Here is a 23,661-nt window from a genome sequence, read left to right on the forward strand (position 1 = left end):
CTGGAGTGTGGGGACAGCTCTGTTTTGGTGTTTTCCAGCCCCCTCTGGTCACCTGGCCCATCTGTGGTGGGTGTGGAGCACTGTGGAGATGACAGCCTGGTCAGAGAGAGAGAAAGCCAGATAAGCTTTCCCACAAATTGGTCTGGGAAGTTTTAGGGAGGCAGAGAGAAAGTAAACAAATGGTAAACTATCTGCAGGTGGTATTTTCAACAAATTGTTTTCCTCCTATGATGTTTTACCAAAGGGGTGTCTTCTTAATTAGCCAATCAAGTGAAATGTGTTGATTAAATGGCCAATCAATCAGGTCCCCCTGTATCCCACCAGGGTATAAAAGAAGGGGTTCCAATAAAGTCAGGGCTTCTGACCTCTCAGCCTTCTGACCTGGAGTCTGTGTCTGTTGTAATGGGACACAAAATGAATGCCACACATGCTGAAACTTCTAAGGTAAAAAGAAGAAAGTTTATTTGTTGACTTCGATATAGATAGAATTTCAAAAGTGACCCTGGATTGGAGGATGAAATTGTTACTTCTCTAAAGACACTGGTTAAACTAACAGTCTATTAAATTTCTCCTTTTCTAGAAAAGAATGCAAAAACAATCATTATTTACATAAAAGTGTGTGAGAAACTACATTACAAACATATAAACATCAGAAGGCTTAGAAGACCAGGTCATTCCTTGTTGAGTTTGTGAGGGTCCCCAGGATGAGGTGAGAGATGAGAATCTGACTCCATGTCATGTTATTTTATGATATTATATTATATTAAAAGAAATTATATACTAAAATTATTCTAAAGAAAGAGAAAGGAGACATCAGAAGGCTAGAAAAGAAAGGATAATAAAAACCTGTGACTGACCAGAGAGACCAACACAGCTGGACTGGGATTGGCCATTCATTAAAAACAATTCTCACAATTCTGCAATCAAAGATGCACCTGTTGGGAAGCAACCTCCAGACCACAATCCAAGCAATCAGATAATTATTTACATTTCTTTTCTGAGACTTCACAGCTTCTCAGGAGAAAAATCCTGGTGAAGGGATTTATCAGAAAATATCATGGTGACAGTGCGTGAGAAACTCCATTACAAGAATGTAACCATCAGAAGGCTTAGAAGAGCAGGGTGACCCGTGTCATTCCTGGCTCAGCAGCAGAGCAGGGTGCTCTGGATGAACTGGCAGAGGCAGGGGACGCTGCTGTGGCCCAGGTGTCCCCCAGGGCTGGCCCGAGGCAGCCGGCCCGTCACCAGGAGCCGCGCGTAGCACGCGCTGAAGATCACCAGGAGCTGCTGGGCCGTGGCCTGCAGGGAGCAAGGGAGGTGTCACAGCAGGGCGTGCTCAGAGCTCTGTGTCACTGTGCCCCACAGTTTATTGGGTGTGGGGTCACTGAGATGAGCGATGGGAAATGACCCTGGCTCATCCCAGGCTGCAGGGGCTGAGCGAGGAGCACTGGCTGCTCTTTGCTTCTCCATTAGCTTGGGGTTTTGTCTTAGCCCAGACCCTCCTGCCTTCAAACCAGCCACTGGTTTCAAACGTGGAATTCAGGTTGACAAATGTGGAATTCAGGTTTTTCAGGGTTTCCTGCTCCTCCTGGTTTCAAACCAGCCACTCGTTTTAAACCAGCCATTGGTTTAAAATGTGGAATTCAGATTTTTTCACGGTTTCCACCTCCTCCTGGCTTCAAACTAGCCACTGGTTTTAAATCTGCCTTTAAACCAGCCACTGGTTTTAAACCAGCCACTGGTTTAAAATGCAGAATTCAGGTTTACAAGTGTGGAATTCAGATTTTTCAGGGTTTCCACCTCCTCCTAGCTTCAAACCAGCCACTGGTTTAAAATGTGGAATTCAGGTTCACGAATGTGGAATTCAGGTTCACAAGTGCAGAATTCAGATTTTTTCAGGGTTTCCTCCTCCTCCTGCCTTCAAACCAGCCCCTGGGCTGTGTTATTTGGTCCTGGCTCTCCTGAGCACCCTGAGGGCATCACCTGCCCCAGCTCTGCTCCCTGGGAGCCCATCCCAGCCTCCACAGGGATGGGAGGGGAGGCATGGAGAGATTCCTTCCTTAACCTGCCCCTCCCAGCTGTGCTTTGTGCACTTCAGCCCCCAGCGCTGCCTCCAGGCCCTGGCAGCCCACATCACTCACCTGCAGGGGACACAGGTAAGGGTCACTGGGGACAGCCTGGGGACACGGGCAGCTCCTGCCCCAAGCCCTGCATTGGCTGCGGTGGAGGTGAGCAAGGACAGAGAACTGGCCCAGGTCCCCTTGTGGCCAGCAGTGCTGGCACTCTGTCCCCACAGGGGGTGACAACGAGTGACTGCCGGCCTGCAGGTGGCCCTGGGGACCTGCCCACTCTGTCCCTGCCTCCTCGGGCTTGTTTTTGCCTGTAGACAGCCAGAGAGCATCAACCTGCAGGGATGTCACCTGCACTGAATTCACTTGGAGACAGTGACAGGAAAAGTGCAAAATAAATCAAAATCATCCCTTTGGTAGCTCCGTGCTGAGCAGGAATCAGGGCACATTTGTTGCTCAGCGTGGCACAAGTCTTTGAAGGCATTTTCCATGGAGGAGACAAAGGCTGGGCTCATCCATGGCTCAGCTCAGCCTGGGCAGGAGCATCAGGTCCGTGGGGAGAGGTTTTCTTCCAAACATGACCCTTGGGACCAGCGAGGAAAAGCCCAATCCATGAATTCCTCAAGGATTATCCCCACCTGCTCAGACAACTTGGAATTCAGGTTTACAAATTTGGAATTCAGGTTTTTAAGGGTTTCCTCCTTTTCCTGGCAGCACCAGGGCTGGAGAAGGTCAGTGTGGATTTTCCAGGTGCTTCTGCTGGAGAAAAAAGTGGTGTCCCCCATGGTTGGGATGAATTTTGGAGCTGAGATGCCTTGGGGGTGATTTGGTGCCACTATAAAGGGGATATTTATTCTCACCTGGGGTGGGCCCTCGGGGATGAGGTGCAGGAGCTCACTGCAGGTCACAGGATCTTTATTCAGGGTCACCCCTCTGGGTAAAAGAGGGGATTCTTCACATGGAGCCTCCTCCTCCACCCCCACCTCGGGCTGAGCTGCCACATCCATGACCACACAGAGCTTGTTCAGCCTGTGCCTCAAGCCTGCCTGGAAGAGAAGGAGATTTTGGGGCTCTCCAAAAGCAGGCAGCAGTGCTGTCCTGTGGAAAGCCTGTATAAGGCACCATGGATTTAAATCCTAGGATTTCTCACCCCAGGCAGCAGTGCTGTCCTGTGGAGAGCCTTTGCAGGGCACCATTTATCCATGCATGGATTTATTCCTGGGATTTCCCACCCCAGGCAGCAGTGGTATTTTGAGGACAGAGTTTAAAAGGTACAATTTTCTCATTTTTTGCACATTTTTCACTCCTGGGGTTTCCCATGCCAAGAGCCATGCCCAGCACTTGGAGCTGGGTGTCCCTGCCATGGCCTGGCTGCCCTCAGCTGCCAGTGGCCGCTCCCAGCACCACGGGCACAGCCTGGCATGGACAATCCTGTCTTTAAAAACAGAGTTCTCTCATGCCCTGTGTGAATCCAGGAATTGCTGTCCCTCCCTGAGCTGCAGCTTCCAGGGAGATGAGCAGCCTGGAGATTTGAGAGGACTCTCACCCCACAAAAGCAGTTCAGTGGATATTTACACACCCACAGAGAGCAAAACATTTTCTGAAGGCCAAGAGGACAAAATGTTTTATATAATTAACTCCATGCAGCAATTCCTGCTCCTGCAGGCTATCCCACTTTTTCCAGGAGGACAGCTCAAGGTGGCAGCTGTTCCAAGGCGTGCCTCATGCTTCCAAAATTTGCCTTTCTTTCCTGATGACTTTCCATCATTAAAGCTGCACAGTTAATTATCCAGACACACACGTTCCACGGGGTCTGGACAAATTCCTGCTGAACTGGGCAGGGACAGGTGCACTTTATTCACCTCCCAGTCTGCCCAGCTCCCGGTGCACAGCAGGGCACTCAAACACTCATTTGTCCTTGCCCACCTCCATCCCAGGCAAAAACAAGCCCGAGGAGGCAGGGACAGAGTGGGCAGGTCCCCAGGGCCACCTGCAGGCCAGCAGTCACTCGGTGTCACCCCCTGTGGGGACAGAGTGCCAGCACTGCTGGCCACAAGGGGACCTGGGCCAGTTCTCTGTCCTTGCTCACCTCCACCGCAGCCAATGCAGGGCTTGGGGCAGGAGCTGCCCGTGTCCCCAGGCTGTCCCCAGTGTCCCTTACCTGTGTCCCCTGCAGGTGAGTGATGTGGGCTGCCAGGGCCTGGAGGCAGCGCTGGGGGCTGAAGTGCACAAAGCACAGCTGGGAGGGGCAGGTTAAGGAAGGAATCTCTCCATGCCTCCCCTCCCATCCCTGTGGAGGCTGGGATGGGCTCCCAGGGAGCAGAGCTGGGGCAGGTGATGCCCTCAGGGTGCTCAGGAGAGCCAGGACCAAATAACACAGCCCAGGGGCTGGTTTGAAGGCAGGAGGAGGAGGAAACCCTGAAAAACCTGAATTCCGCACTTGTGAACCTGAATTCCACATTCGTGAACCTGAATTCCACATTTTAAACCAGTGGCTGGTTTAAAACCAGTGGCTGCTTTGAATCCAGTTTAAAACCAAGGGCTGGTTTGAAGCCATGAAGCCACAGGAACTTTGCTATCCCTCTGCCTATGGGCAGAATCATCAGTGTCACATAATTATAACACATTTTTAGGAATAATGGTCTGCCCTAATGAATGAGGAGTAGGAAACCCTGAAAAACCTGAATTCCACATTTGTGAACCAATGGCTGGTTTAAAACCAGTGACAGGTTTGAAGCCAGGAGGAGGTGGAAACCCTGAAAAACCTGAATTCCACACTTGTAAACCTGAATTCCACGTTTGAAACCAGTGGCTGGTTTGAAGGCAGGAGGGTCTGGGCTAAGACAAAACCCCAAGCTAATGGAGAAGCAAAGAGCAGCCAGTGCTCCTCGCTCAGCCCCTGCAGCCTGGGATGAGCCAGGGTCATTTCCCATCGCTCATCTCAGTGACCCCACAGCCTCAGCTGCCATAAACCCCTTCCTGCTGTCTCACCTTTACTTCTAGGGATTCTCTCCACTGATTTTTTACAAAATTGCCCATTCTCAGTGCTGCTCTGAGGGCATTTTTGAGAAGAGTTTTCCGAGAGCAGTGTGTCAGGGATGTGAGTCCTGCCAGCTGAGGCAGCCAGAGCTCTGTCCTTGTGCATCTGCTGCACCTGCCAGCAGCACAGGGATGCAGGAAAAATGCAAAATCCAGAGGGTTAAAATGGATCTGACATTGGAGCAGCCAGAGCCATTGTAAATCTCTGGGTTATTTGCTGCTCTCAGGCAGTTTTGGGACAGGTAGGTCAAGGTGAAGGCTCCCTGGATTAGTCCTCTAATAGACTATGCTGGCCTGAATAAATGTGGAATTCAGGTTTACAAATGTGGAATTCAGGTTTACAAACATGGAATTCAGGTTTACAAATGTGGAATTCAGGTTTACAAACATGGAATTCAGGTTTTTCAGGGTTTCCTCCTCCTCCTGAATGACTTTGCCCTCCTGCAGTGTACCCTGTCCCCTTCCCTGCTTCACTCTGCCTTCCCTCTCCATTTGTATTTTAAGCCTCTCTCTGTGTCTCTCTCACCTTCCTTTAACACCTTCATGGAGCCTTAAAACTCTCATCATTCCCCTAAACCTCTGTCTAGTGCAGAAAAATCATCTCTGAAAAGCAGCAAATGAGCCCAAGGATGGGGATTTTGTTTTTCTCCATGTTAGAGCTTTTGGGGGACTGTTTGGTTTTCTTCCTGTTGATTTTTAGCAGGTTTTGGGATTTTTTTGCCATAGGAACTTTGCTATCCCTCTGCCTATAGGCAGAACCATCAGTGGCACACAATTATATTTTTAGGAATAATTGTCTGCCCTAATGAATCCCACTTCAATTCTTTAGACTCATTATTTCCAATCACCTTTGGGCATATCTCAATCCCCATTGACAGGAGAAATAAAAACATCCCAATTCCTCATACCAGCCTGTAGGACACAAAGCAGGTCCTAGGAATGCCACCCTCTGGATCACAGCCTCAATAATAATTGATGTTGTGATAATTGATAAAGGTAATTGATGGAATTGATAAATGTCTCCAGCAGGAGGAATTTATCCAGGAGGGATCTGACCAATTATCCCTCCTGACCAATGCCCACTAATTCCCTGACCAATTCCCTGACCAATTCCCACCAAGGATACTTGTAGGATGCTGTGTGGCCCGTCCAGGACATCTGTAATCCCCAGGATTATGTTGTGTTTGAGAAAGATTTCATTGACAGCTGCCAGCCTCACATCTGTGTTCACGTTTAGCTGTTAAAGAATGCAAGGAAAAATAACACAATCCACAGCAAAAGTCTACAAAGTACAGCTGGATAATCCCAAATACTGCAGCTCTGAAAGGAGAACAGTGGGATTGATTTCCAGTGTCATGTTCTCCCTTCCACCCCCCAGCAATCTCCTTTCCTGAACCTCTGTGAACTCCCACATTTGCCTGGTTTCCTCTTGGAAGAATCATTTTCCCCAAATCCCCCTCTGGATTTTGAATCAAGACTTTCCAATATTATTCTTCAGCCAAAGAAATGGTGCCAGTGATGCCAGAGGCAGCAGGGAATGCCAGGAGGAATCATCAGGAGCAGGGCAGGAGCCAGAGCTGCTGTGGGAGCACAATCCACCCTCTGCAAGGGTTGGTCTGCAGGGTGACCCTGCTGGGGCCTCTCAGTGCTCAGAGAAGCTCCAGGAGAGCTGGAGAGGGACTGGGGACAAGGGATGGAGGGACAGGACACAGGGAATGGCTCCCACTGCCAGAGGGCAGGGATGGATGGGATATTGGGAATTAGGACTTGTTCCCTGGCAGGGTGGGCAGGCCCTGGCACAGGGTGCCCAGAGCAGCTGGGGCTGCCCCTGGATCCCTGGCAGTGCCCAAGGCCAGGCTGGGCAGGGCTGGGAGCACCTGGGACAGTGGGAGGTGTCCCTGCCATGGCAGGGGTGGCACTGGATGGGATTTAAGGTCCCTTCCAACCCAAACCAAGCTGGGATTCTCTAACCCTCTGATCTCCAGCAGCAGGAGGTCTGAGCCAGCCTGAGCAGCTCCAACACTTCCCTTTCAAGCATTCCATCCCCTCCCTTCGTTGCAGAACATCCCTTGCCTTCCCTCAGTGCTGTAAAAATGTTCCCTCTTTGCCTGCAGCTCGGGAATGCCCCAGCAGGAGGAATCCTGCTCCCCTATCTCCACATTCCCACTCCAGGAACCTCCTCTCACCTTCCTCTGGTGTCCATCAATGACCAGGATCACCAGGACAGTGAGAGCCAAGGCCACCAGTGTCACCAGCACTCCAGCCCCCCAGGAGCGGCCCAGGGACCACAGCTGGAGGGTGGAGTAAAGGTTTGTCCAGAGAGAGATGTAGAATACCTGGGGAAAAATAGAGAGGCTGGTGAGAGTCACAAACCCATGAAAGTGAGAAAAGTCACAGGAAGAAGGAAATAGCACTCCCTTCTCCCTTATAAATTAGGTCCCATGAGATTTTTCACAGGGTGAGAAAGGACAAAACTTCTTTCCAATAATAAATAGAGGAAAGAAAGGATTGGAAGGACTGAGTGAGCCCTAGTTTATTTTAAAAAATCACCACTCACCAAAGACAAAGAGTGAATTATTAATGATGATTCATCCCTAGGAAGGTTTTCTACTGAGTTCTTCCATTTAGATGAGGAATGCACTCACTGAGGCATATTGATAATAATTCTCAGAGTGCCTGGATTTAGAAAGTTCTTATTTCAAGATGGTGCAGAGACCACTCCATTACAGTAATGCTCAACCAGGGGGCACTGACACAGGGTTAAAGGGCTGGGTTAAAGTCAGGGAAAACTGAATTCCTTCACCTCACAGAGCGTGGATTTGGGCAGGAGATTGCCTAGGAGCAGTGTGACATGTAGGGCACGGCATCTTCTCATAATGACAAAACTCAGGCGCACTAAACAAGCACCAAACTCCTCAAAACACTAAGCACCAATTCTTACAGTATCAGTGAAAGGAGAATATTTGTATAATGGCTATCCAAACAAAAATAAAAAAGGAATTAAAGATTTGGGTTTGATCACACCCTCAGCACACTGCAAAGCACCAGCCTCACAGCAGATGCTTGTGGTTGGGTCTCTGGAGAAGTTTCTTTCATCAGAAGACAAGACCAAAAGTTGACTGATTTGTTTGTCTAAATTAGCATCAGGACCAGAATGTCTTCAGATCTTTAAAATCAAGTTCTACAACAAGCCTGTAGGTGCTGTCACCTCAGCATGTGCTGGTCACCCATGGACAGCCTGCTTTAGTGGGACTGCCAGCAACAGGGTGGAGAGAGGGCCCTCCATCTGCAGCAATTCTTTGAGCTGAAATGTCAGAATTCAGGACATCCCTCTGGCTGTCCTGGATGGCTTGAATCCCTGCCAGGGGGCTCAGAGACCCTGGCACAGAGCCCAAGACACCTGTAACCTTGGTTATGACCCATGGAAAAAATTACCAGCCTTATATGAGGGTCTGCAAGCCACAAAAGTCTAAGTAGAATAATAGTTAGTGTGTCACAGGGTGAAAAATAGATTTTTGAGGTTTTTAGAATGGGGGTTCAGGAGGCAAGATGGAGGAATCTGGGTGTGTCCAGCCTTTCTCCTTCTTCTTGGCCTCCGTCTTCTGCTGTGATGGTGGCACTTTTGGATTGGTTTAAGGTAGAAACTCACTGTATAGCATAGGTGATAGGTATTGGGAAGTAGCTGTAAATAATGTATACATTATTTTTTAGTATAAAAAGATAACACCACTCCAGGGGCAGGCAGAGTGCCTCTCTCTGACCTGCTGGACAGACCTCAGCAGGCCAGAGAAATCATTTTATAGATAAGAAACAACGAACAACCTTGAGAACGAGAATAGAAGAGTTCTGACTCCTTCTTTGACTGCTGGTCTGGGAAAAGAAACTTTCTAACACATCTCAGGGTCATCCCGACCAACAGAAGCCCCAAGACTGGAATTGCCAAGAGAACCCACCAGGAACGTGTCAGAACCAGGATTTGCTGCCCAGCCAACCTCGCTCCCTCCCTAGGCACAAGAACCCCGGTGCCAGGCTGGGCAGCCCGCAGTGCCCTCACCATGGCCATGGCAATCTGGCAGCCCCTGGAGCTGTAGAACAGGTACCGCCTCACTTGGGGGCTCAGCACAGCCTCCTGGATCAGCCTTCTCCATGGATCCATCGGCACCTGCCCAGGAACAAACACAGAACCACAGCCAGCCTCCAGTGTGGGCTCCAGCCCCAGCAGAGCCAGCTGGGCAAAGCTCGTTGGTGCTGTGGCACAGTAAAGAAGGATGCAGTGGAAGAGCCTGAGATGAGAATGTGGGACATCAGGCAGCTCTTCAAAATGCTGTTTATTGTATACAAAATTCTGTTTATTGTATATTATAGCTCTTCAAAATGCTGTTTACTGTATATTACAGCTCTTCAAAAGGCTGTTTACTATATACAAAATGCTGTTTATTGTATATTACAGCTCTTCAAGAGGCTGTTTATTGTATATTACAGCTCTTCAAAATGCTGTTTATTATATACAAAATGCTGTTTATTGTATACAAAATGCTGTTTTTTGTATATTACAGCTCTTCAAAAGGCCATTTACTATATACAAAATGGTGTTTATTGTATGTTACAGCAGCCATGGGTCGTGGATGACAGAGCCACACCTAAAACTGCCAGTTACTGCTATAGGCAAGCCTGAAGCCCCTTTAGTTCTGAATTAAAATTATATTTTAATACAAAGAAAATTATATATTAGAAAAAATATATATACACTATATAAAGAAAATAATATATATTTTTCTTTGCTGAGCATCTTAATACATAAGAACCAATCAATACCTTTACTATTACCTATAGCCTATCACAACTATCATTACCATATTACAGTATTGCTATCCAACCACATGAGTTAGTATGGTACAGTTTTAGCTTAAAGTTGTTTTTCTGTTTTCCTGAAGTGGAAAATTCTTAGACCCTTTTTCTGTGGCAGCAGCTCTCTGGCCACAGAGAGCAGACACAACTTTCCCAGGCCTTTCTGGGGAAGGCTGTGAGAAGATCAGAGAAAAGAATGAGAAACATTTCTTATCTTAACCTGCTGCACCTGTTGTTGTGCACATGTGGAATGTGTTATGGAGATTTGTTTACCAAGGGGTGGTTTCTTAATTGGCCACTGGTGATGGTGTTTGGATTGGAGGAGCAATTGGGTCCAGGTGTATCATAACTGTCTATAAAAGCAATGGGTTTCTTAATAATTATATATATAATAAAGAGATTGATCAGCCTTCTGTGAATCATGGAGTCAGTGCTAATTATTATCCAGCTGGGGGGCCACTAAAATGACATTTTTCTACTTGGCATATCTACATGTTTGCCTGTGGTATCTTTCTCCTTTTCCTAAGAACTATTTCTGCTTGGAAAAAGCATCTTTTTGTTTGTGGTCAACATATCCTTTGCTTTAGTCATAAAGCCTCCTTCCAGCTCAAATTAACCTTTGCTTTTTTAGTTGTCCACTAAGACTGGCTCAGCAATCCTCAATTTAGACATCTTCTTCTATATCAAAACTTGCTCCCATCTCTATTCTGCTCCTAGGTTCTACATTCAGAGATCTTTCTGCCAAGCACACACAGCTGTGAAATTTTCTTGTCAAACTTCCATCCTTCCCAACAATGCAGGACACATTTTATGGTGCAAAAAAAAAGGATCCATCCCAGTTTATTTCTCACATCCCCTTTCATAGGGTTTTTTAAGAACAACCCCTGTCTACCCCCAGCTGGTCAGTAACAAGGTGTTGTTCTGTATTGATTAGTCACTCAAACCCTCAGTGTGTACATGCAGGAAAAGTTGTTTGTGAGAGATAGTTTTCATTTTTCTATCTAACATGTATAAACAGTTTATACAAGTGGCTAATGTTTATCGCAGCCCTAGAGCTCTTTCTCAGGGAAAGCAGGTTGTTTTACAGTCCTAGAGCTCTTTCTCAGGAAAAACAAGTTGTTTCTCCCTGCTGCACAACTCTGTTCTCACCCAGAGCTGTCAGCTTTCTCATGGCTTCTTGGCTCAAGTCAGGATTTGGTTTGTAGACCTTTGGCTTGCTGTTTCACTGTCAGAAATGAATTTGTAGACAATTTTTAAAGTTTGATCGAATCTTTATATAGCGTGTATAAATTTTGTGCGTAAATTTTCTACAAGTTCATTTCTCACATTTCACTACCACTCCTCGTGGGGCACTGCAACCCAAATGTGTGTCCCAGAGCTGCCTCCCACAGGGAGCATCTCCAATCCCACCCACAGAGCTGCCACAGATCCAAAATTGTGTTCCTGCCTCAGCTGCAGTGAGTAAAACCTGCCTGGGAAGGGCAGGGACAGTCACAAGGGAAGAAAACGCCTTTTTGTGATGAAGGACAAGACAAGTCAGATATCCCAGGGATGCTCTGCCCTATCAGAGTGGATTTTAAGCAAAATTCACTCCCAGTTATCTTCAAAGAGTTTCTACACAGAGATTTAAGCCAAGTTCATCCCAGTTGACTTCCAGCCCACGGGGAATAGACTGAAGTTGGGCTGAAATAAGCAACTCTCGATCCAAAAAAAACCCCAAAGCCATCTGGGCCGTGGGTGTAAATGCAAATTATGCAAATTCAGCTGGAATTAACTCTCCCAGGGGAGCTCACCTGGATGCCAAGGGACTGCAGTTTGTCAGCACAAAGGTCCATGTCGAAGGAGGAGCTGGGGCAGGTGTTGTCCATGCTGAGCACCAGCAGCACCTGGCCTTGGGGGTGTTCTGCAAGAGCCCAAAAGAGCCATGAGCACAGCACTGGGGGGATTTATCCCACAGCCAGGCAGCATCTGGCAAAGGGGAGCCTGAGAACACAAACCACCCAGGTGTGACTTAAATTGATCCAGAATGTCCTCCTTGGCCATTGCTAAGGAGCTCTGCAAGCTGCCCGAGAACCCCTGGAAGAAAACACTGTAGAGAGGGAGGAAACCCCAAAAACATCCTAGGAGTGAGCAGCCAGAGATAACATGAGATAACAGATGCTCTGATCTGCAGCACAACAATGTCCTGCCTCAGCAACCCCTGACTGCAAGTGTGGAGGTGAAACAGCAGGCCAAAGGCCTACAAACCAAACCCTGACTCAAACAACTTGTTTTCCACAGTCTTAGAGCTCTTTCTCAGGGAAAACAAGTTGTTTTGTGAGCTGGAATTGCCAAGAAAACCCACCAGGAACATGTTAAAACCAGGATTTGCTGCCCATTCCAACCCTGCTCCCCACCGTGGGCACAAGAACCCAGTGCCAGGCTGGGCAGCCTGCAGTGCCCTCACCATGGCCATGGCCATCTGAAAGCCCCTGGAGTTGTAGAAAAAACAGTTTTGGCTTTCTCAAAAACCAGTTTTGGCGTTCTCATGGCTTCTGTTGGTTCGAGTCAGGATTTGGTCTGTAGGCCTTTGGCCTGCTGCTGCACCACCACATGGAAGGACACTGGGCTCAGGTTGCTTCGTGGTGCTGAGGCTCACTGCCCTCTTGGAGACCCCCAGCACCATAAAAACCAACTTGAGCAATGAATTCAAGTGTTTTCCAGCAATCCCATTGCTTGGGAACGTGGCAGGGCTGTCCTGGAGCACCCCAGACCCTCCAGCAGCATGGCTGCAGTGTGGCTCTGCTCAAGGCTCTTCCAGTGTCACCTCGGGCCAGGATCACAGATGCATCCCAGACTCAAGTCAGGAGCCTAAAGAGTGTGAGGACAGCCTGTCCTAGATTTGAGGAGCAGCACCGGAGAGCTGTGATCTCCAGGCAGCCCATCTGGCACCCACCTAGAGCTTACACAAGCTGTGCTAAAGAGAGAGGAAGAGTTTGGGCCTAAGGAAGTGGCTGGTTCAGCTGAGATCCTGCTTCACTAAAAAGGTTTCACCCTAATTTCCTTCCCCTTTGCAGCTCCAGGGTCAGACAGCTGTCCTGGGGCTGCTCTGGGGACATTTAGAACAAAAATTGGCCCTGCTGGAGGGTGCAGGGGGTGTCAGTGACCAGCCATCCATGGGTCAGCCAGAGGGCTCCAAGCCCTGTCCAGCCTGGCCTTGGGCACTTCCAGGGATCCAGGGGCAGCCACAGCTGCTCTGGGCACCCTGTGCCAGGGCCTGCCCACCCTGCCAAGGGAGAATTCTTTCCTAATCTCCAATCTAAACCCACTCTCCTTCAGTTTGAAGCCATTCCCCCTTGTCCTGCCCCTCCAGGCCCTTGGAAATTGTCTCTCCCCATCTTCCCTCTTGACCCCTCCAGGCCCTGCAAGGCCACACTGAGGTCCCCCCAAAGCTTCTCCTGTCCAGGTGAACAATCCCAGCTGTGCCAGCCTCTCCTCCCAGCAGAGCTGCTCCATCCTCTGATCCCCCTGGAGCCTCCTCTGGATCTCTGCAGCAGCTCCAGCTCCTCCCTGTGCTGGGCCAGGGCTGGGGCAGCTCTGCAGGTGGGGTCTCACCTGAGCCCAGGGCACAGGGGCACAATCCCCCTGCCCTGCTGCCCCCAGCACAGGTCAAATTTCCCAAAGGTTTCTCAGCTTCAAAGGTCAAGAGGAGAGGCCTTGCAGGGACTGCTTTTCTATAGGTTGATTCGTTCATTCCTGTATATCAGGCATTAAAAAAAATCCCCCCAAAGCATCTCCATCCCCTTCCCAAGCTGCTGAAACATCCACAGTGTTTTGGTGCTTTCACAAGTGAGATGCTGTTAAAGAGCATCTTTGGTAAAATCTGTCAGTGGTTATTTTAAGGACACTGAGCTCAGATCTGCCTCTCCCTTTAGCAATGAGCTGCTCCCTTACCTGGCACCCACTGCAGGGCTCCTTCCTTGAGATCACTCTTGCTGTACAGGAGGGAGGACCCATTTTTCTCAGTTCCACCAGTCTGGTTTTTCTGGGCCATGCTGAAGGTGTGTCTCCTTGAAGGATTCTGTGTTTTCTGGTCAGAAATTCAGCATTTCTCTCTCTAATTCAGCATTTCTCTCTCTCTCCCTGCTGGGAAGCACCAAGCAGCCCCACAGCAGCTGAGTGGGGAGCAGACTGTGAAACCCTCACTCCCACTGCTGCCCTCCTGGCCATCCTGCTTCCCATGAGCCACGAGGCATTTTTTAGCCCTGAAAAGAGAAAAAAAGAACATCCCAAATCTTGCAGAGACAGCAAATAAAGGACAACAACAGAGACTCTGCTCCTGGGGGATGTCAGCACCTGGTGTTGGCCAGTGTGAGCTTAGTACACACTGACTCACTTTTTATGTTTGGTTTTTGTTGAGAGGTGGAAAAGTTATCCTTAAATATTCCTTAAATTATCCTGACATCCATCAGTATTCACATTTTGCAAGCAATTAGCAAGGAACAGTCAGGGTTTCTCCTTGCCAAACCTCTTTGCCATCACCTTCAGAAGGACCTGGAGCTGGTGGAAATGCCCCTCCCTGGAAGTGACACTCCTGCTCAGTGACATGGGGACAGATCCTCACCACAGGAGGGGAGAAGTGCAGATGAGGCAGAAAAACGCATCTGCTGAAGGCAGAGTCAAGCAGGAGCTCCCTCCCACAGCAGTGAAGCCTTTGAGGGTCTCTGCTTTCCCTTCCCCTCTCCTCTGCTTTCCTCTCCCATCTCCTTTCTTTTCTCTCTCCTCTCTTTTCCTTGTCCCTCTCCTCTGCTTTCCCTTCCCTCTCCTCTCTTTTCCTCCCTCTTCCCTCCCTCCTCTCCTCCTCTCCTCTCCTCTCCTCTCCTCTCCTCTCCTCTCCTCTCCTCCTCTCCTCTCCTCTCCTCTCCTCTCCTCTCCTCTCCTCTCCTCTCCTCTCCCTTCCTTTCTCCTCTGTTTTCCCTTCCCTTCTCCTCTGCTCTCCTCTCTTTTCCTTGTCCTTCACCTCTGCTTTCCCTTCCCCTCTCCCCTTTTTTCCTTTCTCCTCCCCTATTTTCCTTCTTCCTCTCCTCTCTTTTCCTTTCCCCTCCCCTCTCCTCAGGGAAGTTCTCCCAGCAGGCACAGTGCCCAAGGTTTTCCAGGTGTTTTTCCCCTGCTGACACAGCTCTCTAACCTCCTGCCAGCACCTGTGGGTGCCTGTTAAAACGCTTGGAAGACTCTGGAGTTTACTTTTCAATTACCTTCCACTCCAACTCTCCAAAACCACTGCTTACTTTTTAACCTCTGCTCAAACCAGGAGCCTGTTGCTGTCTTCTAGTGGGAGGATCCCTCACAGATCTCACCCACTCCCCTTCCAAAAGGGATTGACTTGTTTCTGAATTTTTTTCTTTCTATTTTTTTCTGATGGTTGTGGCTGTATTTACCCCCTTGCACAAAGCCAGGACAGTCTCTGGTTGAAGAATGTCGGAAAGGAAACAGAGGCAAGAGAAACAACATGGAAAAAAACCCATGGAAACACAGGGGGGAAACATGGAAACACAGGGAAAAGAACATGGAAACACAGGGGGAAAACATGGAAACACAGGGGAAGAAAACATGGAAACACAGGGGAAACATGGAAACACAGGGGAAAAGAACATGGAAACACAGGGGGAAAACATGGAAACACAGGAGAAGAAAACATGGAAACACAGGGAAAACATGGAAACACAGAGGGAAAAAGCATGGAAATACAAGGGAAAAACATGGAAACACAGGGGGAAAACATGGAAACACAGGGGAAAAAAACCATGGAAACACAGGGAAAAAACCATGGAAACACAGGGGAAGAAAACATGGAAACACAGGGGAAAAAACATGGAAACACAGGGGAAAAAACATGGAAATACAGGGGAAAAATATGGAAACACAGGGGAAGAAAACATGGAAACACAGGGGAAAAAATGGAAACACAGGGAAAAATATGGAAACACAGGGGAAGAAAACATGGAAACACAGGGGAAAAAAAACCATGGAAACACAGGGAAAAAACATGGAAACACAGGGGGAAAACATGGAAACACAGGGGAAAAAAACATGGAGACACAGGGGGAAAAGACTCCAAAGGGCTGAAAACTCCTTTAAAAAGCTGAAACTTAAAGGATCCTAAAGGATCTGAACTTAAAGCATCCCTGGAAACTTAAAGGATCCAAGCAGGGAGTGTGTGCACACAGGATGGGCACAGCACCTGCTCTTCACCTGCACAGGTGAGGAGAGGTTCCCTGGGCACAGCTCTGCCCATGGGGATCATGGGCACCACGTGTCACAGGGCACATCCCAGCACCAAAATCAGACTGGGTTTTCTTACTCCTTTCCATCTTTTGCCATCCAACAGAACGGAGTGTAAAATCAAGACAGAAAAACCCACAGAAGACAGAAGCAAAGAGGAAACTAAAGAAAAAACTTAATTAAAACCTGAAGAAAATCCTGATTAGAACCAACCACCCTGTTGCTGCTGCTGGCACATCCATTTGGAGATGAATCCAGGCTCTCTGGCTCAGATGATGAGAATTTGGGGCCTCTGGAGGACAGGCCCCAGGAGGTGACACTGAAGGTGCAGCAGCCCAGCCATCCCCAGGAAGGAAATGCTGGGAGCTCCTCTGCCAAAGCAGCTTTGTTTTTACCTCTCAGCACAGCACAGTTTGGGTCTCTGCCTTTCCCTGCAGAACTGCCCATTTGGGGATTGGGTCCCCCCAAAGCTCCCTCTGATCCCTCCTGAGGCACCTTGAGGAGCAATCTCCTCTCCTCTCCTCTCCTCTCCTCTCCTCTCCTCTCCTCTCCTCTCCTCTCCTCTCCTCTCCTCTCCTCTCCTCTCCTCTCCCTCCTCTCCTCTCCTCTCCTCTCCTCTCCTCTCCCCTCTCCTCTCCTCTCCTCTCCTCTCCTCTCCTCCCTCTCCTCTCCTCTCCTCTCCTCTCCTCTCCTCTCCTCTCCTCTCCTCTCCTCTCCTCTCCTCTCCCTCTCCTCTCCTCTCCTCTCTCCTCTCCTCTCCTCTCCTCTCCTCTCCTCTCCTCTCCTCTCCTCTCCTCTCCTCTCCTCTCCTCTCCTCTCCTCTCCTCTCCTCTCCCCCCCCCCCCCCCCCCCCCCCCCCCCCCCCCCCCCCCCCCCCCCCTCCCCTCCCCTCCCCCCTCCCTCCCCCCCCCCCCCTCCCCTCCCTCCCCTCCCCTCCCCCCTCCCTCCCCTCCCTCCCCCCTCCCCTCCCCCCCTCCCCTCCCCTCCCCCCCTCCCCCCCTCCCCCCCTCCCCTCCCCCCCCTCCCTCCCCTCCCCCCCCCCCCCCCCTCCCTCTGTGTTCTCTACATTTCTTCTTTTTCTTTATGCAATGCCAACATCCTTCTGGTCAATTGACTTCCTTCTTTTTTTGGACACCTCCAAGCCCTCACTAAAGAGCAGAGAAACACCCAGCAGGTCCTTCTGCCTCATTCCCAGAGCAGCCAGCAGTGCCTTACCTGGTGCTGGGAGTGCAGCTCAGCCTCCTCCTCCTCCCTGTCCTTTAAGTGCCACTGTCCCACTCTGCACTGCACAGGTGCCACACTGTGCCACCCCCAAGCAGGAAAGTGCCAGCCTGTGCTGGATGAGGTCCCTGTGTCCCCTGTGCCTCCTGGAGCAGGGATTACCCAGGCCTGTGCCCCTGCCTCCCCTCCTCACCCTGAGCTGCACGCAGGGACTTGCAAAATCTCCCTGGTGCATGTGACTGCCCCTGGGCTGGTTCAGCAATGTGGGTTTAACCCTCTGTGGTTCCTCAGAAGTGTTCCCACACCAAAGGCACAGCCCCAGGGGGAGATTCTCCTCCTCACCTGCAGCAGGGTGGGGGTCCAGAACTGGAGCTGGAGCCTGAGGAATGTGAAGAGCTGAAAAGTGGCACATACAGGAGGCTCTCCCCTTCTTCCTCCTCCTCTAGGATCAGCCAGGCAGGATTCAGGAATTACAAATCCTACCGTTGCACCACATCAGTTCCTGTGAGCGCTTCAGGACAGGGCTGGAGACATCAGAAGAGGCAAACACAGATCTCAGGGCTGACAAGAGGTCACTGTTCATCACAAGGTCATGGAAAGCACTCAGGAACAGGGATGGCAGCAGGGCAGGAGTTGTAGCCCTCCCCAAACCAGGCTGTGCTGATGTGGAGCAAGTTTCCCCTCCAGCAGCTCCAGAAGAAAAGCAGGAGGCTCAGGCACATTCAGATGGATCCTCCAGAGCGCTGCACATGCTGGAGTTGTTTACCTGACAATGCTGAGACACCATGAAAACCAAACTGCTTAGCCTGGGAATTGTGGTGTCAGAGCTGCTCAAAAGCTGCAGGATCCATGGAGGGTGGAAACAAAGCAAATCCAGGGGTGGAAGGTTGAAAGAAAAGGAAAAATCAGCTCTTGCAGTGTCTGTGTGCACTTCCTGGAGCAAAGGCTGCTCTTCTGGAGGGATGGGTTCTGCAGCCCTGCCTGCTCCAGAGCTGTGAGTTCATCCCATCACGTGGCTTCACAGGCAACAGGAACAACTCCAAAGCCACTCATGGGATCCTGTTCCACTGGAAACCAGCAACAGCATCCAGGCACTGGGAAAAATCCCATAAATCTGTCATCAGCTCAAGGCCCAGCTCCAATCCCCACCCAAGACAGGGCCATGGGAAGCTTTGAGTTCTTTTGCAAACACTCCTCATCAAAAGTTTTGGCTTGGTTTGCTCCTCACCCACACAGAGGTGCTGACAAGGAACACGAGAAGCCACGAGCACTGCCAGCTCTCTGCAGGAAAAGGCTCCAGACAAATCCCTGGGGGACAACAATTGGAAAGCAAGGTGGATAATGAGCTGCAGCACAGCCCCTGTGCCCCTCTTGCTTTGGCAACACACAAAAGGTCTTGGCATCAGCACTTCCAGCAGCAAACTCCTGCTCATTTGAGAGTGCTGGGATCACCAGAGGCTGGAATGCCAGCATGGTTTGGGTTGGAAGGACCTTAAATCCCATCTGATTCCACCTTCCACCAGCCCAGGTTGCTCCCAGCCCTGTCCAACCTGGCCTTACCCTCCCTTTACCACATCTGCTGCCTCTGGGGGTTCCCCCCAGCCCATTTTCCCAAATTCCTGCAGTGCTGTGGTGCAGCTGCTCATGGATTACTGAGTTGATGTATTTGGTTTCACCTTTCTCAGTTCCTCCTCCCTGCAGGGAGGCTCAGCCTATTGGTTTCAGATCATTTCTCCCACTTATCAAGATCATTTGGAGTTTTGATTCAGTGCTCTGTACTGTTTGTATCTCTTCCCAGCTTGGTGCCCTGGACTTACATTGTACTCCCTGTTCCACCTGCTGCATTAATGAATATATTACAGGGAGGCTGATTGCAGGGAAATGAAAAAATCTGCTTTTTCAAGATAGAAGTTTGAGGACTGTCCCAGGCTGACAGTGCTCACCCACCCCTCTCAGCCTCAGCCTCACCCTTCATCACATCCTTCATGTCATTTCTGAGGTCACTCTTCAGCACCTATTTGGTGTCTCGCTGCTTTAAATAACCAGACACACACATTTAGTCTGCTTTTGCCTATTCTGACCATGTTCTCTCTGTATTTATTCCATACCTTGATAAACTCAGCTCCTTTGCAGTATTTGGAATCCACACGCTGTGATTCCTGCTTTTTTTGACCACAATCTGCATGTGGTTGCAGTTTTTCTCCACGTCAGCCTTGTTTGGACTGTGCACACTGCAGCCAGCACTGGCACATCTCATTTTCTTTTGATGAAACTGCATTTTCAGGGCAGAACTGTGCCATCTCTTTCCTATTTTTTTCCCTAGTGAGCCTTAATTAGGAGAACAAAGTTGTTGAAAGCCTTGTCTTGCCCTTCTCCTCCCTTCCTGCACATAAAGTCCTTTCACTCTGCGTTGTTGGATTTTTTGTCAGCAAAGCTGACAGATTGACAGTCATTAAATATAAAAATTTATTTCACACTACCCATAAATTACAAGTTTCAAATGAAGAATGACACTTGCTTAAGGCACTGAGTTTGGTTCTTATCTTTTTTTTTCCTACTTCTGCCTTTTTCTTATGAAGACTTAAAGTATTATTCTTTTTACTATGGTAATGCAAAAACCTCTTTTCTTGAATCTCAAATTAAAAGAGGCAAAGCTTGCTATGTGCCTGGGATAATGATTCAGCTATTGATCCAAAAGATGCTTTATTAGATTATTTTGAGGCAGACGAATGTAATTTAATACCAATTTATTTTCTATTCCTATGCTAGTCCAAGATACAATCTTTTCTGCATGAAATTAGCACTTTCTCCTTTCAACCTCAAAGAAACATTACACTGTCCTCCTTCCTTGGATTAGTTTGGGAAAACTTTTTCAGCAGAACATTGATCTGGGGAGTTCTCAATATTATTTTCTTTAAGACTTTAAAGCCAAGACCTCAGCTGGGATCAGCAGGTTCTTGCCTTGTCTCTCCCATTATGCATTAATGCAAGAACTAGTGAAGAGAGATAAAGGGGAAAGAGATTCCAGAGGAGAAAAACAGAGGCAAAGAGGGAAAACAGAGCAGGTTTAATGTGGGCAGAGAGAAGGGAGAGGAGCTGCATTATGTTTACACAGTCATCTGTCACCCCCATGGGACACTGGAGGGTGTCCTGCCCCACAGCAGCAGGACAGCACCTGGGATACCCCATCCTGCTGCTCACACCTCCCCCGAGCTGCCCCACGGGCCAGGAGCTGCTGCATTTTCTGCAGGGTTACCAAATTCTGCCTGCTCCGGGGTCAGCTCTCTCCAGGGTGGGAGAGAACAGCAGGAGCCCAAAGCTGGGGATGGCAGGAAAGGGATGGAGGGACTGCCAGCAGCTCACTGGGCTGGATCTGCCATTAAAACAGCTCCAGATTGAATAAAGATCATCAGGAGCTGTGCACTGAGCTCAGAAAGGCAGAAAAATGAGGAATTTAAGGTTGCCAAATGTGGACTTGCCCCTGGAACACCCTGAAGTTGCCATCCAGCACAGCCAGCCTGGCAGCTCCAGGCAGAGAGGGGAAGGGCTCCTGGACCTCCAGCAGCAGGAAAATGTAGGCTCCTCCCCTGCTTCTGAAAGTGCCCCAATCCAGCTGCCAGGGGAGCTCCTGCTAAAGCACTGCCAGCCACAATTGCTGCCCCCCTAATGGGAGCTCTCAGGAACCCAGATCTGGGGTTAGAGGTGAGTTCCTTCCTTTATTTCATAGGATCACAGATCACAGAACATCCTGAGCTGGGAGGGACCCCAAGGATCATCAAATCCATCCCTGTCCCTGCCCAGCCCCCCCGCAACCCCACCCTGTCCATCCCTGGCAGCGCTGTCCAAAGGCTCCTGGAGCTCTGGCAGCCTCGGGACCGTGCCCATTCCCTGGGCAGCCTGGGCAGTGCCAGCACCCTCTGGGGGAAGAACCTTGCCCTGAGCTCAGCCTGAGCTGCCCTGGCCCAGCCCCAGCCGTGCCCTGGCTCCTGTCCCTGTCCCAGAGCAGAGATGGGAGCTGTCCCTCGGGAGGAGCTGCAGCCCCGGGGAGCTCTGCCCTCACTCTGCTCCAGCTGAACAACCCCAGAGCCCTCAGCTGCTCCTCACAGCCCCTCCAGACCCTTCCCCATCCCCGTGCCCCTCCTTTGGACACTCTCTCACACTGCAGTGCCCCCAGGAGCAGGAGCCAGGTGGTATTTCCAGGGATGGGAGTCCAAATCAAGGGAATCTCACAGTGGTGTGTGGGCCCAAAGCAGCTTTTGCTCTTTCTGTGGTACATGAGCAGGCTGTAGCTCAGTCCTGAGGGATTGTCACAGACTCCCAGAATGATTTGGGTTGAAAGGACCCTCCAGAGATCACCCTCCCTTTTCTCTGCCTGCAGGGACACCTCCCACTATCCCAGGTTGCTCCAAGCCCATCCAACCCAGCCCTGCACACTTCCAGGGGTGGAGCAGCCACACTTCTCTGGGGAGAGAAGCAGCAGGAAGAATTCAGATACAGATTTGTTCTAACAGCTGCTGTGGGCTTCACTCCCACTCCTCAAACTTCCTGCAAAATGCCCTAAAAATCAGATTTCAGGGGCAAGAAGCAGCGTGTCCCACTCCATATCTGTGCCAGGACTGTTCCTGCAGAGCATTTCCCTGGCACAGCCTGGCTTAGGCACACAGGGCACACAGAGCATCCCAGGGCAAGATGAAAGAATCTCAGCTGGAAATAAAATCTCTGCACTGCACAAACCAAGGCAGCCTTCTTGGAGAGCAGTAATTGGAAATGCTTCCATCAGTGCAAAGTTGAAGTCACTCTCAACAGTTAAGTTTCAGGGAAGTATTACAGAAAATTATTATTCTTGTAAGACATTAACACTTCTGCATGTTCTAAAGGGAGCTTCTTCACAGCACATTTGCCAAGGAGATATAATCATGGAGGATTTTTTCCCCCTTTTTCTCCTGCTTCTGTTCTAAAGGATAAAAGTCCTCATTAACCAAGGAAAACTTATGAACCAATATGAGAAAGTGGAGCACACACTTCATTTTTTCTGGACAGAGTCTCAGTCTGTTACTGATAAGAGAGGGAATGAAATTGCTAATTACAGCCTGGAGCAAGGAGGGCTTTGAGGAGCGTCCTGCTGGAGCCTGAGCACCTGCTCTCAACAGGGAGAAATGTCTCATCTCCAAAGGACAGAGTGAAATTACCATGGCTGCAACCTTTTATGAGGCCATAACACCTCTCCACATAACAGCACATGGATTAAAACTGCTTTGATCCTGTTCTGCTTGTACCCACCTGGCTTCTCCCCCAGCCTGGCATGTTTGACTTTGCAAGAAGCCTTTGTTTCCGTTTTACAGCCCGTTTAATAGCTTCAATTCCTGAAGAGATCTTTCCAGGAGTACAGTGCACTACCATAAAATATGACAAGAGGAGACCCCAGAGCTGTCTGCTCCTTCCTGCAGGACTCACATCCACATCCATCCGGCTTTTTTCCCTCCCTAGCACAATTCCAGAGGTCCAAGAGGCTTTGCAATGCCTCACTGAGGAGCTGTGGAAATCAAGATGTTCTGTCTGAGGAACACAACAGCATCCATGAGGCTCCTTGCAAAGATCCTGAACTGCACAACTCCTGGGCCAGATCAGGGACATGCTGAGGTCCCTTTTCCACAAAAAGCCTGGAATTTGAACTCAACAAAAAAGCCAAGCTGCATTTAATATTCTGCTGGTAAGATGAAGAAACCACTGAGACATGAAACCTCTTGATTATTTGTGTGTATCTTTGATTAAAGAGCTGGGAACTGATGCAAACAACCCCAAAACTCTTCTTTCCCTCTGTTCCCAGGCACAAGATGCTGCAAGATTTAGGATGACCTTGGTATAAACACGCAGTGACCAGCACTGGACCCAGGGAAGGGTAATTACTGTGCAGCACCTGGCTATCAAACTATTCCAATGAACTGGCACCATTTTATTTCCCCTAATGGTCACAAGAACATTTGTTCCTGAAGGTTTTCAGAATGATCTGGCAGGTAAAGCATCAGACTGGAGCCAAGAGGAGGAGCTCTGTAATGGGTTTTAACTTACCTGCTGTGACCTTCAGATATTGGCTGTCTCTCTTAAACTTTCTTTTATCAATACTTGATGGTCACTCTGCAGAGTCCAGACTTCCAAGGTGCCCAGCAAGACCTGTCAGCATTCCCAGAACAAGTCAGCAGGAAGAACCAGACTGAGCAGAGGC

General features: G+C 49.5%; 1 protein-coding gene across 1 annotated transcript; it reads right to left on the bottom strand.

Annotated features, from left to right (window-relative positions):
* Nucleotides 1-1,052: 1,052 nt before the first annotated feature.
* On the bottom strand, nucleotides 1,053-18,377 carry TMEM268 (transmembrane protein 268). The gene is made up of 9 exons (XM_030961525.1): nucleotides 17,781-18,377; nucleotides 13,890-14,200; nucleotides 11,750-11,859; nucleotides 9,163-9,270; nucleotides 7,295-7,444; nucleotides 6,235-6,345; nucleotides 4,231-4,308; nucleotides 2,930-3,115; nucleotides 1,053-1,299 (listed from the first exon to the last, which is right to left on the bottom strand). Exons 2-9 carry the CDS (start codon nucleotides 13,987-13,989, stop codon nucleotides 1,144-1,146), a joined length of 999 nt encoding a protein of 332 aa, XP_030817385.1. The 5' UTR covers nucleotides 13,990-14,200; nucleotides 17,781-18,377; the 3' UTR covers nucleotides 1,053-1,143.
* Nucleotides 18,378-23,661: the final 5,284 nt, after the last annotated feature.

Source organism: Camarhynchus parvulus, chromosome 17, assembly GCF_901933205.1.
Source record: "Camarhynchus parvulus chromosome 17, STF_HiC, whole genome shotgun sequence".
In the NCBI taxonomy this organism is placed as follows: Eukaryota; Metazoa; Chordata; class Aves; order Passeriformes; family Thraupidae; genus Camarhynchus; species Camarhynchus parvulus.